Source organism: Colius striatus, chromosome 6 (assembly GCF_028858725.1).
Source record: "Colius striatus isolate bColStr4 chromosome 6, bColStr4.1.hap1, whole genome shotgun sequence".
Taxonomy (NCBI): Eukaryota; Metazoa; Chordata; class Aves; order Coliiformes; family Coliidae; genus Colius; species Colius striatus.
The window spans coordinates 1,371,536-1,388,903 of NC_084764.1; the positions used below are offsets into that span (position 1 = coordinate 1,371,536).

Consider the following 17,368-nt stretch of genomic DNA (forward strand, 5'->3'; position numbering starts at 1 on the left):
GATACTCTGATTCTGTTCACATGCAGATCAAACGGGATGTTTTTAGTACTACCTCCTGTGAAACCACTGAACAAACTCTCCAGGATCACAGAATACCTCAGACATAAGCACAGGATTAAATAAGAGTTCCTCTACCTTTGAGTTCTCTGCTAGCTCACCAATGAAGCATCACAGAAAGAATATTTAAGGGAGGCTTCATCTCACCTAATTTTACCCATCTAAACTTTTGACTTAGAGCATCGAGTCTCTTCTTTAGGCCCCTCCTACAGTCAGGTGAATAAACAGAGATGGTCTTTTCTAGAGAAAATAAATCCCACTTGAAGATATGCGTCCAAAAATCTGTCGGCACCTGAGGTTACACAGAGGTTTATCTCACCTACCATCCCTACACTAAGGATGGTACTCAGCTCACTGAAAGGTGGTAATAAGCCAGTGTTGAGCTCAATCTCTCCTCCTTTCCTTAACAACCCATTTCTCAAGCATCCACTTTAAAACTGAATGAAGCATGCTATGTGGCCATTTCTCTCTCAAACCCTCTCTATGAGCTGCCTGGGTGGCTCTCAAACTAGGCATTTCATTTAAGAGAATGGAAACATGAGCAAGATAAATCCCTGACTCAGTGCACAGCGCCACAAACACACATTTAGATTTAGCTCAGCAGATATTGAGTGCTTAAATGTCACTTCCTTAACTCTAGTAAATACAAATAACCCATTTAGAGCCTTTTGAGTACTAACAGTGTTAATTTAAATTGCCAGTAGCATTAATAGGGGATGTTAGCACACCAGGCAGTTTGAGAGGATGAGTCCAAATCCAATTGGAAGAAAATGAGAGCATTGAAAACGAAGCATCTATCACTGAAGAGAAGCAGAAACCCAGGAGATAAGTGAGCATGTGGCATGACCTGGGTTGGCAGCAACAGTATAAAGTCTGTCAGTTGTCATTAGAACAAACCACCCCAGCCTGGGCTTTGCCAGTCCAACCTGATGGCAAAGACTTGGCCTATCCAGGCTGCTCCTTGAGATGGTGAAGTCATTCAAGTTTTGGTCAGGTGTAGTATGATTTTGAGCATGGCTGCTTGTCCACTAAGAACTGCAATAAAGACACCTTGCAGTTTGTAGTCAGTTGAACAATTTGGGGGAAGAAAGCAAACCCCACACCTTTACATCCTGCTACAACACTGTTTGCCACCTCAGTTAAATCCTTGGTATCTTTGATAGCTTTGCAAACAGAGCACATGGTTTTGTAACACAGATGCAGGCCCACAGATAATATCAACAAGGCAGCTTGCAGTGAAGCAGCTCTCTGTAGCACTAGTAGTGGCAGAAAGCTTCATGAAGGGGACGATCTGCTGACATTCCACAACTGTAAGTGAGAAATAGCACCACTGTGTAATTCTAAGTGCTCCAGACAGATTCAGAGGTCCAGCTGATTTGGTTTAAAATCCTCACCTTGCATCAAGTGTGTTATTTAGAGGAAGAAAATGATGTGATGGACAGAAGCACGATAGATTGTTCAGAAACCATACTGACCTCACAATAACCTTTTAAGTCACAGTTAATCATGCCTTTGGTGCCTCCTGAGGCAGGAGGTTCCATCTTTATCAGTCTTTACTTTGCTAATATTACTCTATTCTTGAAGAGCTAATCAGGCTCACACCATGAAGCTAATGATTAATGGTCATTCTAATTTAGACAGTGTCACTGCACTCCAGACTTTAACATATGGCTTCGTTTAAGTTTTCCCAGGCTGTTAAGATGTTGCATCTTTTCAACCCTCCACAGTAACTACCAGCCAGCACAGACTGTTCCACATGTCCGAGATTCTTCTGTCCAAAATTAGATCTGAGTCAGCAAGTCTCTACCATGCCCTGAATGACAACAATGGGCACACAGCAAGTAAAAATAGTTTATTGTTGTAGAGCTGGAAGGAAACATTTCCTGCATGTTTAATCTTCTGTAAGAAAAAGAGAAAATCTCCTTAAATGAGCACCTCTGTCTGCAGTTCCATGCACAGGGAGAAGATGAAGGAAAGGCCTAACTTCTAATTTGAGATTACAGGCATTTGGGATGACCACTGTACACACTCACTCGCCCCTCCATTAATTCCACATATTTTCCCATCAGCATACCTGGGTTTCTATAACAAATCTTGATTTGCAGTAAATTCTTCCCAGAAAAGAAACATTTACCCAACCTAATGATTCCTCCATCAGTGGACATTTGGGCAACACTAGGTAATGGAGGAAAGCTTAATTGGTTTCAGGAGAGTTCTGACTAGCATGAACAAGCACTTACATCAGTAAGTCTCAGCATAAGTGTGCCTTAAACATAACTTTCAGCATGCTGAGGGGATAGAATTTACTGGGGATGCCTACATCAGTTAAGATGCAACCACAAGGACTTTTGCTTTTGCAAGAGGAGGACTTATACAAAGTCCTGATATTGAAAGATGCTATACTAAATGGATAAAACATCTGGGCTTGAGATGCTAACAGCCCCTCTTCAGCTGCTGCTCTAGGCTGTCTCTCTATCCTAACCATCATCTGAGCCTCAGCCCAAGACCTGAAGCCGTGGCTTGAATAAGAGGAGAGAATTCTTTTTGCAGCCCCTTCTCAGCTTCGCTCCAGCAGCAGCTCTAGGCTCTGCCCCCCAACCTGAATCCTCACCCCACTTCACAGCACCACCACCAAACCATGCTGTTACTTATGTGCATCCATTTCCCAGCCATCCTCTTTTCCCTTACCTACACTACCCACTGCCTGAGAGCCTGAGCTGTAGCCCAGGGCCCAGTGGTGAAAAGCAAAACCCCAGCACCAATAGTTTGCTTGTCCTAGCAATCCTTTAGAACACAACACAGACACAAAACGAAATGGAAAGGAGGCCATGTCCACTACCTTGCCGTGCAGCTTGTGGACATCGTATCTTATCTGAGCAAACTCCCGGAGTCCAAAAGATCCTCCGACGAGATACAGCTGAAAAACAACCCAACAAACACAGGCCTGTTAGGGCTGGCACGGAAAACAACACCCTTGGCACACTGACCCAGCTCATTTGCCCAGGGACCCCGCTACTCCTCCAGTGGGAACACTGGGAAGCGAAGAAAACCGAGGAGATAAGCTGGGAAGTTCCAATGTGCCTGCACTCCTTCATGGTGAGGGAAACTGTTACATGCTATGGCACGTGGAGCAAAGCACATCATGTAGGGAATCAGAGGTCTGGTTACTTGAATGCCTGATGAAATGATACTCACTTCTAACTTTTTCTCTCACACTTGAAGTTGAAGAAGGTAAAACTCATAAACCATACTAGTTAGCCAGCACTGAACACAAAGCAAGCAGATGAACAGCACTGCTAGCACAACCCCCCATGAAAGATCTCACATTGGGTTATTCTTTTATGTCCCAGTGAGTACACAAAAAACTCCCCTCACAACGTTGTAATGCAATTATGCATGCATGGGAGACTTGCATGTTCCAAAACAAAATGAGAGATAGGATGTGACATAAGAGCACCATCTGTCACATACACTCAGCAACCTCAATAAATGTTTCATGTAAAAAAATGACATGAATTGCTCTTTAATAACACTCCTTTAAAAACTCCACTCGCTCACTTCTCAGTTGGGAAATACATTATGCAACCAGCTATGGATGGCATCAGACTGATCCCTTCAGCTGCATGGCAGGGTGGGAAGTACTTGTGTTTGTCACCAAGCACAGGGAGATGGTCACTGGGGACTCATAAAAGCAGAACAACTCGGGACTTACAGCACATCCCTACTTTTTAGCTTTCTGCATCACCTAAAGCAGCCATCTTCTGTCTCCTGGGTCAACAAAATCCCTAGAAACTCTTTCTCTGGCAGCACCAGCAATTTGCCAGAGTACAGGCATCTCCTGTGGTAGAGAGACACACTCCTGCTGTAGCACCGGGAAGGCCACCTTACAACATCACGTGTCATAAATGGCTAAATTAACCAAATCACAGTACTTAGTGCTGGCAACACAGATTATGCAGTGCTGGAAAATGTTAGGATACATATCACTGGAGAAGGAACACGATTGTTTTCTAACCTCTTCTTCAAGACTGCCTCTGCAAAAGCCTCCAGCTATTCATCAAGAGCTTCAGAGCCAGAGCAGTCCTGTGAATTGCTTCAGTTTAGTGTGCAGTGGTCACTGTAAAAGCGATTTGGTGGTTTACTTCTTTAGAAGAACTGTCAGCTGTGCTGTGCAGGCCTGGTGAAAGGTGGCAATCTGACAGCCCTGAAGACTGAAGTCTCTTCCCTTGTTCCTTAAATAACTGCAGGGCACGCTGCCAGTCCCCAAACAGACGCAGGCGAGTCATCTTAACCTGAAGCGCCTCCCTCTGTCAGCTCCAACTCTCAAACTCAATAAATCCTCTCCCCACCAAAGGGTCTACCTTTTCTTCTTGTCTGCAACAAATAGAAACCATTCCTAGTTCAGATCAGAGGCCTCCCTTTGGGGGAAAACCAAACCCAAAACTATATCTCCCTTAGTAGGCATTTCATTCAGCACTCCGACAAAGCAAGAGAAAGCACAGACTCTGTGCCCACATGACAAACTGCAGGAAGGCTGAGCTGCATTGCATTCAGAAATGGATCAAATATGCCAGCAGGTGACTGCATGGATGCCAGGTGGCTACCTGGGACAGCAACTGGTATGAACTGGAGCCAACTGTAACTGCCTGGTAAAGCAGAGTGTAGCTTTCACGGCGTGCAGAGCTCTGTGCAATGACCTCGATGATCTTAAAGGTCTCTTCCAGCTGAAACCATTCAATGATTCTATGAGCAGCTTGTGGAATAATGGGCTTTGACATGTTTTGAAAGTTACAGCTTTGCAATTTTGAAATTCCAAACATGTTTCCTCTATGATCTGGAATCACTATTTACTCTTGTCTGAAAAGAGACGACTTCCAGCCACCTTCAGCCATTCTCGGTGCACTGCAGAGGTCACCTTATGTGTTCAGGGTCTCCCAAGAAAGGTCTGATGCTGAACACAGTAGCTGCAATACTGAAGAGCTTTGTTCTCTCAGGACCTTACAGAAGCTTCACAATGGCAACAGGACATCGATGGACACATCCCTTTTGGTCAGGTGGAGTTGACTGTGGAACATAAAGCAGCGGTGACTGAAGCTCTTCCAGAGTATAACCAAGCACACTGAAATCTTGCAAGTTAAGCTTCATGTGGTAAGGAAAGAGTTGTCATTAGCATGACAGGAAACAGAGATGCCACTATAGCTGACAAAGGCGACCACAGAGGTGGCACAGCCCTCCATCTGGAACAGCAAATTGTACAGATGCATCTGTAAGCTCACTGGAGCTCATCCCAACATCTACACAGATGTTACCATCTTTACCAGTGCTTCAGGACTCCTCACCCTGTGGCACTCAAGCTGTTAAGATATTCCACACCAGGTTACATCACTCTCTCCTACATGCTTACTTGCTTCGTGCCACACAGAGATATCTTGTCTGTGAAGCTTAGAGTTAGAGGAAGCATTCACAAATCAAAGTTTCCTGCAGGTTTCATTCCTACCCCCTGCAGTCCTGTTGGTGCTCACAAAGAAACACTCTTCTCTTCTGAGAAAGTATGGCTAGAAACTGTCATGTACATACCTTACTCTGAAAGCTGTTGTCAGCTTGAGGTTGGAAGAAAACTCCTTCTGCACTGAAATCTTCCAACAGCCCCAAGCCCAAAAGAACAATGGGAAAGAAACCTGATGGAGGGGAACTTGCTTTGGCAGGGGGTTGGACTGGATGAGCTCCAGAGGTCCCTTCCAACCCCCACCACTCTGTGATGTGGGGCTTTTTCATTCAAACATGCAGTGTGAGAAGGGAAGATATGGAAACCATTTGATTCTTTTGTAATTACAAAAAGCAAAGACTGCACTGAGGAGGTGTCCAGCAGTGTTGAAGGATAAAGTCCTATATTGTCTAGTGAAAAAGTGACATACAGGATGCAAGGGTCTAACAGAAACCTTTGGTTTCAGCATTACCCACAAATTCAGCAGAATGTGAAGGGTTACAGAGGCATGCTCCTTCTGATTCTCTGCATAGATCCAGTGTCTTTTTTTGCTGTAATTGATCTTTTAGCACCATTCTGTTCAGCTTCAAGAGAAGCTTTCAGAGTTCAACAGACAGCTGGGGAACTGACAGGAATTGCATCAACTCTCCTTTTTCTTCCTCCTTGGGAAGCCTTTGGGCAGCAACACAGAAACATTCTGAAGTACTGAAGTACTCACAGGGGAGAACAATTTTAAAGCAGGGAAACACGAAATCCTGGAAAGAAATATAATAGAATATTTCTCTATATAATATTGTCTCTGGAGGAAAGAAGTCTGCAGTAGCAGGAAGGGAATGAAATGAGGCAGTACAAAGCCAAAGAAACCAGTCTCAGAGATTTTTGCTATGACCTATGGCAAATCATGTAAAAACACTAGGAGGGCCAAAAGGAGCCTCTGCAATCTGTTACACTGTCTGGCCTGTCATTGTTTCACTGCTCTGACTTTATGCATCTTTTCTAATCTCAGCCACTCTACAACAGTTATGCCTCAGTTATCACTTTGAGCTACCAGTTCATTTACCTCATGTTCTTCCTGTGTATTTAGAAGTTCAAATTACCAGACCATGTGTTGCAGGTTAAAAGCTGAAGAAAGTTAGACAAACACACAAGCAGTGTTTGTAAGAAAATACACCAAGATGTATTTTTCTTGCCTTTTAGTTAGGAATATCTTTAGGAAAACACTTTCTAACGCTGTCCCTGGCCTCCAAAGGTCACCATGGAACCTGCAGGGCTGGTTCCTCCAAGGGGTGAGCAGGGCACAGGGCTCAGACCCTTCCTCTGCCTCCTCACTGGACACACAGCAGTCCCCAGCAGGTCCCGACAGGCGTGGGAGACAGAGGCTCTGTCCACAGCCAACACAAATCCCCCTCCTCCTTAAAATCACACAATCATTTCGTCTGGAAAAGGCCTTTAGGGTCATCCAGTCCAAGCCCTCCCCTCACCCTGCCCATCCCAGAACTAACCCCTGGCCCTCAGCACCTCAGCCCCATGGCTTTGGGATCCCTCCAGGGCTGGGCACTCCCCCAGCTCCCTGGGCAGCCTGGCACAGGGGCTGACAACCCTCTCAGGGACAGTTCTGCCTCAGCTCCAACCTCAACCTCCCCTGGGGCAACATGAGGCCATTTCTTCTTGCCCTACCATTTGTTACTAGAGAGACCAACCCCAACTCACTACAACCTCCTGTCAGGTTGTTGTACAGAGGGATTATGTCTCCCCTCAGCCTCCTCTTCCCCAGACTAAACACCCCCATTCCCCCAGCTGTTCCTCGTCAGACTCATGCTCCAGCCCCTTCCCCAGCTCTGGTTCCCATCTCTGGACACTCTCCAGCCCCTCAGTGTCCTTCTTGCAGTGAGGGGCCCAGAACTGGACACAGCATTCGAGCTGCAGCCTCACCAGTGCTGAGTACAAGGGGACACTTTCTGATACAAGCCAGGATGCCCTTTGCCTTCTTGGCCACCTGAGCACACTGCTGGCTCGTGTTCAGCTGCTGTCGATTAACATCCCCAGGTCCCTCTCTGCCTGGCAGCTTTCCAGCCCCTCTGCCCCAGCCTGTAGCATTGCATGGCGTTGCTGTGGCCCAAGTGCAGGACCCAGCCCCTGGCCTTATTAAACCTCATACCCGCGACTGCAGCCTGGCCAGAGCCCTCTGCAGAGCCCTCCTGCCCTCAAGCACCCACTCAGCTCAGTGCCATCTGACAACTTACTGAGGGTACCCTCCATCTCTCCAGATCACTCAGAAAGCCGTTATCCTCCCCCGTCGGCATGAACGCACAGCCGATTCCCCCCAGGACCTAACTGCCTGCGTGTGCCCGCCTCACCCTGCCCGCACATCCCCGCGTGTGCCCATGCATCCCAGCGTGTGCCCATGCATCCCCGCGTGTGCCCGCCTCACCCTGCCCGCACATCCCCGCGTGTGCCCATGCATCCCAGCGTGTGCCCATGCATCCCCGCGTGTGCCCGCCTCACCCTGCCCGCACATCCCCGCGTGTGCCCGCCTCACGCTGCCCGCACATCCCCGCGTGTTCCCGCCTCATGCTGCCCGCACATCCCCGCGTGTGCCCGCCTCACCCTGCCCGCACATCCCCGCGTGTGCCCACCTCACGCTGCCCTGCAGCCCCGCGTGTGCCCGCCTCACGCTGCCCGCACATCCCCGCGTGTGCCCGCCTCACGCTGCCCGCACATCCCCGCGTGTGCCCGCCTCACCCTGCCCGCACATCCCCGCGTGTGCCCACCTCACGCTGCCCTGCAGCCCCGCGTGTGCCCGCCTCACGCTGCCCGCACATCCCCGCGTGTGCCCGCCTCACGCTGCCCGCACATCCCCGCGTGTGCCCGCCTCACCCTGCCCGCGCAGCCCCGCTCCAAGGCCGGGCCCTCCCCGGGCCAGCCCCGCGTGTGGCCGCCTCCCCAGAGCCCACCGTCCCGGCCCCGGCCCTGGGCCTGCCCCTCGCCCCCGCCGCAGCCCCCCCTGCGCCGCTCACCAACAGAGGGACCCCGAAGGTCATGGTGCGGCCCCTCCACAGCTTCCGCAGCCTCTCCATGCTCCGCGCTCGCCATAGGCCCCGCGCCGCGCCTGCCCGCCCCGGCGCTTCCGCCGGCACCGCGCCGAGGCTCCGCCCGCCACACGGCCCGGCCGCCCCGCCGTCCCTTCAGCCACACGGCCCAGCCGTTCCTTCAGCCACTCGGCCCGGCTCCCCCGCCGTCCCTCCGCCACTCGGCCCCGCCGTGCCAGGACCGCTTGTTGAAATACCAGACGTGACACCGCGCCGTGAGGCTTGGCGAGCCCTCACCCGCCTCTCTCCAGCCGTAGCAGGCCGCTTGTTGAAACAACAGCCGTGAAACGGAGCCAGCTGCTTTGCCTGAGTGGCTGTGGCAGCCCAGTGGCCGGTTATGAAGCCACAGGGTACTTCCAGGTTATACAGACACACACTGCAAAAGGTGTTGGAACTGCCAGGCGTTTGCTGAACATACAGCCAGCATGGTGGTACCAGCCGCGCCTGGGAAGGGTTTCGTCTACCCCACAAGCTTTCCTGAGGTGAAATGAGTGTTGGAAAGAACATTCCCCACACCCTACACGAGCTGTAGCTGAGCTGCTGGGATTTTATACGGCTTCCACTGTATCTGTGACAACAGAGATACAAAGAACAGGCCCCTTAGACACAGAAGCAAATCTTCATGAAGAAAAAAAGCTCCTTTTCACAGTTGCTGTGCGAGGAACAGAAGTGTGCACAAACAAGCAGCTCTGCGTGCCAAAGGGCGATCTGGGTGCCAGTCAGTTCTCAGAACCACTCACTCCAACCCCTCTCAGCCACGGCCACACACGGGGTCTGGAGCACTGACACGGTAGAGATGACAGCACACATTCTCCAGGCACGGGCTGCGATGCTCTCACACGCGATGCTCTCACACTTGCTGCTCTCACACTTCGTGCAGCCAGAGGCTCTGCCACGTTCTGGTAACCTGGGGCAATGGCAGAGTGGAGCTGGCACAATGAAAGCTCCTCTTTCAAAGAAACACTTGCTGGGTCACTACACAGCCTTTCCACAACCAGCATCATTGCCTGAGGGACAAAGTGGAACAGGCCACCTTCAGCCTCCGAGTGTAATTTATAACCATTTGAAAATGAGACACTGATTGATGATTGATTGATTGATGGATTGATTCATTACTTCCTCTTGTCTTCTCCATTGATTGCAGGAAGGAATTGGTGGTGGTATTTAAGTTTTCTGGACATGCCAATAAGCCACAGCATATACACAAACTAAAATGAGGAAATCAAACACCTACAATAAGAATGTAAGCTCACACTATTGCAATCTAGTGGCCTCTCATTTGTCCTGAGAGCCTCTCCAGCCTAGGGACAAATACGCAGAAGTGAAGAATGAAGACCCAACGTAGCAGGAAATGACGCCTGAGTACCTCAGTAACAGGAGGGCAACGTGGCTCCTCTGAACTTCAGACCTGCAGACTCTCATCTGGGAGCAATGAGAGCAAGACAACAGGTCTGTGTCCATCCCTGTGCTGTGCTGAGACTGGGATGGAGCCAGAGAACAGGCTCCGTGCTGGGGGACCAGCTCAGCCAGGGCTTCTGAAGGAACAGCTGTCCCCTTTAAATCTGAGAGTTTGAGAGGTGCAGGCCTCCAACCACAGACTGGGGAAGAGGAAACCAACTGATTGAATAAATAACTACATAAATCAGCAAGAGTAATCTCCTGAAATTAAGAGAGCAGCTATTATAAACACAGGTGTGCTGAGAAGGGAGGTTATTACTTACCTCCTTCCTCATTTTCCCTAGACACAGCTTGCACTGTACCTCTGACACTGCAGCATCAGGCTAACCTCCCCTTCCAGCCTTACTCTCCTACCTGCAGGCTGTGAGGTCTCTGTGACAGACATCTCTGCTGCTGTCCACCTGCAGGGCTGGTGCCAGCTTTTAATAGGGCACCACAAGTCCTGTCAAGTAAGAAGAAGGGTTAAGAGTTTGTGCCAGTGCTGCTCTTTTGTTTTCACTGCTAACTGTCTGTGTCTCAAATTGCCCCCTGTGGTGTTAACACGTGTAACTAAATACAAATGTTCTGTGATTACACAACCACAGCAGTAACGTTGCATTGCTGGGAAGGGTAAGAAAAGTGCCCCAAACAAACGTGCTGTCAGTTAGACTTTTCAAACGTCTCCACGTTTAATAACCTAAAATGCTGTTCAGTTACAGAGGTAAAGCTGCCATCAGTATCTGTCGCATTTCCAGTGTCCCTTTGTTCTTGTCCTTGTTGGTTGGTCACCTTGAACAGAGGAGGGTTGGGGGAAACGCTTTTGAAGCCTGGAGTATGTTTTGGTTTGGATCTGCAGCAGAGGTTTGATGTGACCCCTACTGTCATAGACTGAGGGACAAACAGAGAAGCAGATAAACAAACATCTGGGCTTAATGACCTTGACAGCTCCCCCCAGGTGTGGTTCCCAGTACTTCAGGCACACATTCACATCCCCAGGGAGGCTGCACCTTCCTGTCCAGGTTACCAGGTTAAGCATTTTTTTACCTTGTGACATACTGCAGGAGGTTTTTTCCGTGTGAAACGTGCCTCTGGAGCCCCAGTTCTCTCCCAGCTGCATCCATCTGCAGCTGAGGTGCAGAGTGGAAACACAAGGGTGAGGGCTGCCTTCTGTCACATCAGGAACTAGGCGTCTCTGCCTGCGGGCTCCCTGGCCTCAACAAAAGCTCTGGGAAAGCCTCTCTTGCTTTCCTCCAGAGAAGGAGCTGAAAGGAGGTTCTTAATTCCCTGCACATCATGTGCTGTTGGCTATTGGCAGCACCCTGGGAACTTCAGGCAAATGAAGCTTGTGCTGCTGGTCTTAGGCTGCAATGGCCATGACTGCAGGGGAGTAAGAGAGTGCAAAGTACAGGCTGTAACGTTGTTTCTGGGCAGCGGGATGCAGAACAGGGTGGAAATCTCATTAACCAGCCCTGGACAAGCCAGGGGAATCAAGACTGGAGCAGGAGCTGCAGAATTGCTCACAATGCAGTATTGGCTGGGAGTAGCCAAGGTTAATAAGGAACATGACTTTAGTTCAGTACAGAACTTGCAGCAATTTGTTCAGAGGATGAAAATGAGAGGCGTGTTGTAAAGGTTTTGTTGCCCAAACGTGCATCACTTCAGGAGGCAGTGGAGTCAGGCCATCCTCTGAGTTACATCTCATCCAATACACCTCTCCCAAGCCTTCTGCTTCACCAAGAGTCTGCACATGTAACAAACCATTAAGCAGCACGTGCAGACACGATGTACAGCCCAGCCAGGAAGCCATCAGCCCACAAAGCACACACTCCTGTATTCCTGAGCTAAAGAAACACCTGCTTGGACTGAGCATGCTATTGCGACCAATAAAAGGAAACAACCACCCATCTCAAGGGCTTGTAGTTCCTTCTGGGTGGAGGGCAGAAGTCCTGACTTGGCAGCAGCTGTTGAGAACAGCATCTCTACAGTGGCAACCCCTTCTCAACACCGTGCCTGTTGTAGTTTTCATCCTCCTTGCAAGGGAGAGAGAGGGGCTGGGCTTCCCCTTTGATCCTCTCCTGCATCTTCTGCCTGGAACTAGTGAGGTAACTGAGTGGAAGAGTTGGTGTACTTGTCCTTTCCTCCTCCTCTGCTTTGTTGTCAGCTATCAGAATGGGCATAAATACACCCAGGGACCAGATTTTTGTCAAGAGCCAGCCTGGAGAGGCCAGTGAGACAGCCGTGCCCACTCCCCACGCCTCTGAAACAGTGCACACAACAGAAGGCACCACGGTGGCCCATGCAGTGGAAGGGGCATCCATGCTTCCCAGATGCGGCCCCAAGTTTCCTCCTCCACCTCCAAAAAGGGAGAAGGAGGAAACAGGCTGACCTTCTTTGGGTTCACCACTTATTTTTTACCTTCTTGGGTTGGCTCAAAACCAGGCTGGGGCAGGGTGGAGCCACACTTTAGGTCTGTGGCCACACTCCACCCTGGAGCCACACTTTAGGTCTGTGAGTACAGGAGGAAAAACTGAAGGAAATATCAACCTTCCTAACAGATTCTCTTCCCCTTTGTGCTCAGGAGGGCCATTCCCCCAAAGACAGACAGCAAAGGTCAGCTAGGGGAGAGAGAGATTCCCCAGGCAATGTGAGGAAGAAGAGGAAACCAGGAGCGCTGCCTAAAACTGGGGGAACTGAGAGGGGTCTGTGCCAAAAAGCACATGGTCAACAGTCATCTCTGCATCTGCTTAGTAGCTGCCTCTAAGCTCTAGCCCCATCCTCTTTTTGACCCCAAAGAAAAGCCACAGTAAGACGTTCCTAAGTCCTTTGTTCTCCCTTTCAAGAGCGGGACAGTCATTCGAGCTCTTAAATCTGAGTATTGAGAACTGGTGGTTGTAGAACAGCAGCACCTTTAATTCCTCCCTCACGTGAGTTAGAAACCTGATTCATTACAAAAGGGATGGGGCTGAGTGGAGCTCGTTGCTGGTCTAAGAGATGAGAAGGTTGAGTTCTGGCTCTGCTTCCTTCACTGGGCACAGGCAGGTCTGTCACAGGGGAATGACAAACCCAGCCAAAATACAGAGGAGGCTGCTGGGCTCACGTGGGTAGGGGAAGAGATAAAAAGATCCAGCAGTTCCAGAGCAGGAACGTCACAGTACGGGGCAGCCCTGCCCGTGGCCGAGACAGACGGCAGTTCTCTGGGGGCCAAGGAGCATGGGCACCCTGGGAGGAGAATCAGCTTCACCTCCACGCTCCTCAGCTCAGCCTTGGGCGTCACAGTCATTTCGCTGAGCAACTGCAGCTGCAGCCCCTGGGAAAGGGACTGGAGCTTCACCTCCCTCCTAGCAAGGGTCCTCCCTCCCCAGGGTTGTCTGCTGAAGAAGAGATAAGCCAAGGTGTGCAACAGGGTGTGAGAAGGAAGTGGTACAAGAGAGGAAGGGGGTGCTATCTGAGGGCACCCTGGGCACAGTTTTAGACCCGGGTGTGTCTACAGGTTCGTGCTGTGCCTGAGGCCGAGGGGGCTGCCGAGGTGGAGGGGGACTCCTCAGCGGCTGTGTCCCCCTGCTCCTCCTTGTGAAGGCCGAGGCTGATGTGGCTCTGCAGAGCTGCTGGGGTCAGCCACTCCTTGGGGAGGCAGCTCTGGAGGAAGGGGATGCAGGAGCTGAAGTAAGCCAGGCGGTTCACCCAGCGGGGGATCTCCTTCCCGCACAGGATCTGTGGAGGAAAGGAACAGGGTTAACAGGGACACAGACCCGGCCAGCCCTCCCCCCAGCAGGGTGAGCGCCCTGGGGCTAGGAAGGGGACTGACTGAAAAGCAGAGAGCATCTTCTGCAGCCAGAAACAGCTACACAACTGCAGGTCACACACAGAGAACCCTGCCAGCCACAGCCCTGTCACAGCAGAGACCGGGGGAAACCCTCCGGGGCACTGGATGGCTGTGGCCATGCTGTCCTCCAGGCAGGCCATGGGCAAAAGGACAGGCTTCTGGTGCTTCTCAACCAAGACAACAACACTCATTTTCCAAGGAGCTCAAAAATTTTGGCTGCCCAGACCCTGAGGAGCCCAGACCCTGAGGAGCCCAGAAGCTGTCCCTGACCGGCTGGACAGAGATGCCTGAGAAGCTGTTCTTGCTGCTCACTTTTCTTCCTCGGGCTGACACACTGGATCAGCCAGGTTGAAGTATTTGGTGGGCTTTTTCCTGTCCTAGCACATCACCCTTCAGTTTCTCCTCATGTGGTGTTTCCTAAATGTGGGGAAGCAAACCAACAAACAGGCAAATACCAGAGTGTCCCCAGGCCTGGCTTTCACCACAGATGCTCCTGGCACTGGCTTGGGTTACATTCTGCTAGCACAGGTACTGTTTCCAAAGTCATATCACATTCAGCACAACGAAACCACTGCTGTGGGAAGCAGACAGCTTTCTTCTGTAGCATTTGACCACATATACACCCAGTTGCTTTGAGCAGCTCTATCTGAAGTCACGTAAGGAAGGTTTGCCTTTACATTTTACCATTCCCCATAGAAGAGGCACGTGGAACTGACCTGCTGGGGTGCCTCAAGAGCTTGCCTTCACTAAACATACTGCCTGTGTGGCCCTATAGCAGTGCACTAGAGCCTGAAGTCTGGGGCAGGCACAGTAGTCACAGCACCTGAGCTCTCCTTCCCTCCCAGCACTGTCTCCCGTGGAGCAAGATGGGCAGAGGAAATCTCACCCCACAGACCCCGTCCCACACTGTACCTGGATTAGTGGTTCCAGGGTTGCCCATATTCAGTTCCTCTGTACCTCCTCCCATCCTCTTCCTGCCTAAAGCTACACTTAATGCTACTGCAGAAACTAAGAGGGTGTTTGTCTGGAATCCACGGAGGAGATTGTGTGGTGAGATGTCTGTTACAATGGCAAGGCAGTGCTTAGAGGTTTCAAGAGGTAGATTTTCAGGGAGCAGGATGAAGCACAGTTGCCAGGGGATGGGCAGTGCTGCATCTTAGGGCTGATGACCAGCTTCATGGCCTGGGCAGAACAATCGAAGCCCCACTCCAGCAGTCCCCTTGAGGATAAGGGAAGCAGCTTGCTCCAACAGCTTGGAGTTTCCAGTGAGGTGTGAAGAAGGGGGCAGACTTGTGCTAATCTGTCTAAGGAACTCACTTTATTTTGACATGCATTGTTCAAAGAGCACTGTGTGAAACTGAAGACACCAGGTATGAGAAAGAGCAGAGCCATTCAGCTGCTAAAATTACTTGCAAGCACAGACTGTTCTTTACCTTCACACCCCTGAAGGTGTGAGTTATTCTCAACTCCCAGAGGCAGCCAGGCCCTGTCACAGACTGAAATCCAGCGTCTGGGATGGCGAGGGCAGCTTCAGATTGCCCCCTAGGAGAGCAGCTCCCCTTTCAGGCAGACACTGGCGTAGGCTGCATGTACTTGCAGCTTCCACTGAGCGGCACCTCCTGACAGAAAGCCAAGTCTCCCAAGCTGCAGCTTCTTCCAGGGACTCTGTGCAAAGAACTGCAAATGACCCAGATGGCATCTGCAGAGTCAAGTGGAAACAGCAGCTCAGACATCCGTGGCTAAATCCAAACGTGTGGGAGAAATGGGACCTGACAGTTTGGGTGCTATTTCCAGGCAACTGTCAAATCCACACCAGGACTTCAGCTCGTCAAGAAACAACTAATTTGGGAGACAGAAGGATCCTCTGAGCATCATAAGCTGTATCATTCTGCACTGAACAGTCACGAGTTAAGATGTATGAACTGCCCTGGCAGTGAGGGCTGCACCCCATTGCTCTTCCCTGCCCTAAGCACCCCAAGAACGAGGCATAGCTGCTCAGCAAGGCTTTAACACTTCCCTGTAAAGCCTCACTGAGGGCAGGGCAACAGCCTAGCAGCTGGGAGATGTCAGCTTAAATGCCATCCAGCAACAGAAGCAGCTGAGTCTCCTGCCTTCTAGAGGGCAGTGCTACCAACGTGCTGCACTTTGCCAGGCTTTCCGTCTCCAGGCATATGCTAGACATGATCTGAGACACATTCAAAACAAAGTGAAGGGCTCATTAGCTGTAGATCCTGAGAGAAAGCTCTGGAATGCAAGAGGTTTCTGTGCTGTGCTGGATGATGCAACTGGGGCAATCCAGGTCACACACAGAACACAACTCAGGGCACTCAGGAATTGTTTGAAGGGAGCTTTCCCCCAGGCACCATGCAGTGTTCCCATCCATGAAAATCCAGATGAGCAGAGGCAACATTCCTCAAACAACACATGCTAATTACCTCAATTCTTGTCTTCAAACTGAGGCTTGGAGAGCTCAGCACTGAACGTCTGCTGAGCCACCCACTGCCACTTCCACTTAGCAGCCTTGCAGAAAATGGAGGTGGCATCCCCAAGGGGCAGGGATCCATTGGAGCTACTGCACTGCATTCCCTTTGGTGTGTCTTAGAGAATGCAAAGGGCTTCTATTGGTGCCTGAAGAGACTAACTGCACCCCCCAGAGCACTTAAAGAGCAAAGCCTTTAGAGCCCAAGGGGAATCTCACTAGTGTTTGCATGAGTTGGCTCCTGTGAGGTCTAGGCAGTATAACATAGATGATGCTTATCAGAATAAGGCCATTAGACACAAACCAGCACATGTGCCCAGGCAAAGCTTGCAAGCTGTGCTAGGGCAGCCAGGAACCACACACAGAAAGAGAAGCAAGGCAGCTCAATGAAATTAGTGCTTAGGCACATCTGGAAGAAACCTTTAACCCAGCACAGGGACATCAAACCCTGACCACAAATCCTGCTTCAGGCCTCTCCTCCTGCTCAAATGTGTGATCTGCCTGTGTAAATAGCTCAGGGAGGGCAGTTGCTGGGAGGGGCTGAGGGACAACCTCCTCCAGAGCACCTTGTGGCTGACAGCCTGCAGAATTTTTGCTGAAATGTAGGAGAAAAGGGAAACAAACCTTTAGCCCAGCTTGCCCTCCCACACCTCAGCACAAGGAGCTCTGCAGCTTGCAGGTGAGTACATCTCACCAGCTGGAAGTTCTGTTTGAAGCCATGAAATGCCTGAGCAAAAGTGTTCTTACAACAACCAGATCCCTGTAAAAGGCTGTTTGATGGCCCACTGCACTGCAACTTCCAGCTTTCATTATTGGGTCAGATTTTAGCCCTTTACCCCATCCTTTGCATCAAGAAACGCTGAGAGCAGTAAGGAAACAGATCCTTTCATATGGAAAGGAATAAAGGGGTGAAAAGGATCAGTGGGTACAAAAGGAAGCTGGATAATGAGATACCAATCTGTCTTCCTGAAGGGTTTGTAATTCCTCAGACCCACATC

The 17,368-nt window shown here is 50.5% G+C and overlaps 2 protein-coding genes across 2 annotated transcripts in view; both read right to left on the minus strand.

Annotated features, from left to right (window-relative positions):
* The window catches only part of LOC104553573 (cytochrome c oxidase assembly protein COX16 homolog, mitochondrial), a 28,252-nt gene extending 19,569 nt beyond the window's left edge, over positions 1-8,683 (minus strand). Inside the window, exons 1-2 of the mRNA XM_061997567.1 lie at positions 8,560-8,683; positions 2,897-2,974 (exon numbers count right to left, since the gene is read on the minus strand). Of these exons, the coding sequence (XP_061853551.1) occupies positions 2,897-2,974; positions 8,560-8,619 (138 nt within the window). The 5' untranslated portion in view covers positions 8,620-8,683. The remainder of the gene's footprint in view (positions 1-2,896; positions 2,975-8,559) is intronic.
* A 2,066-nt stretch (positions 8,684-10,749) lies between these two features.
* LOC104554302 (deubiquitinase DESI2) overlaps positions 10,750-17,368 on the minus strand; it is a 41,882-nt gene continuing 35,263 nt past the window's right edge. The window contains exon 5 of the mRNA XM_061997564.1: positions 10,750-13,779. Within this exon, the coding sequence (XP_061853548.1) occupies positions 13,537-13,779 (243 nt within the window). The 3' untranslated portion in view covers positions 10,750-13,536. The remainder of the gene's footprint in view (positions 13,780-17,368) is intronic.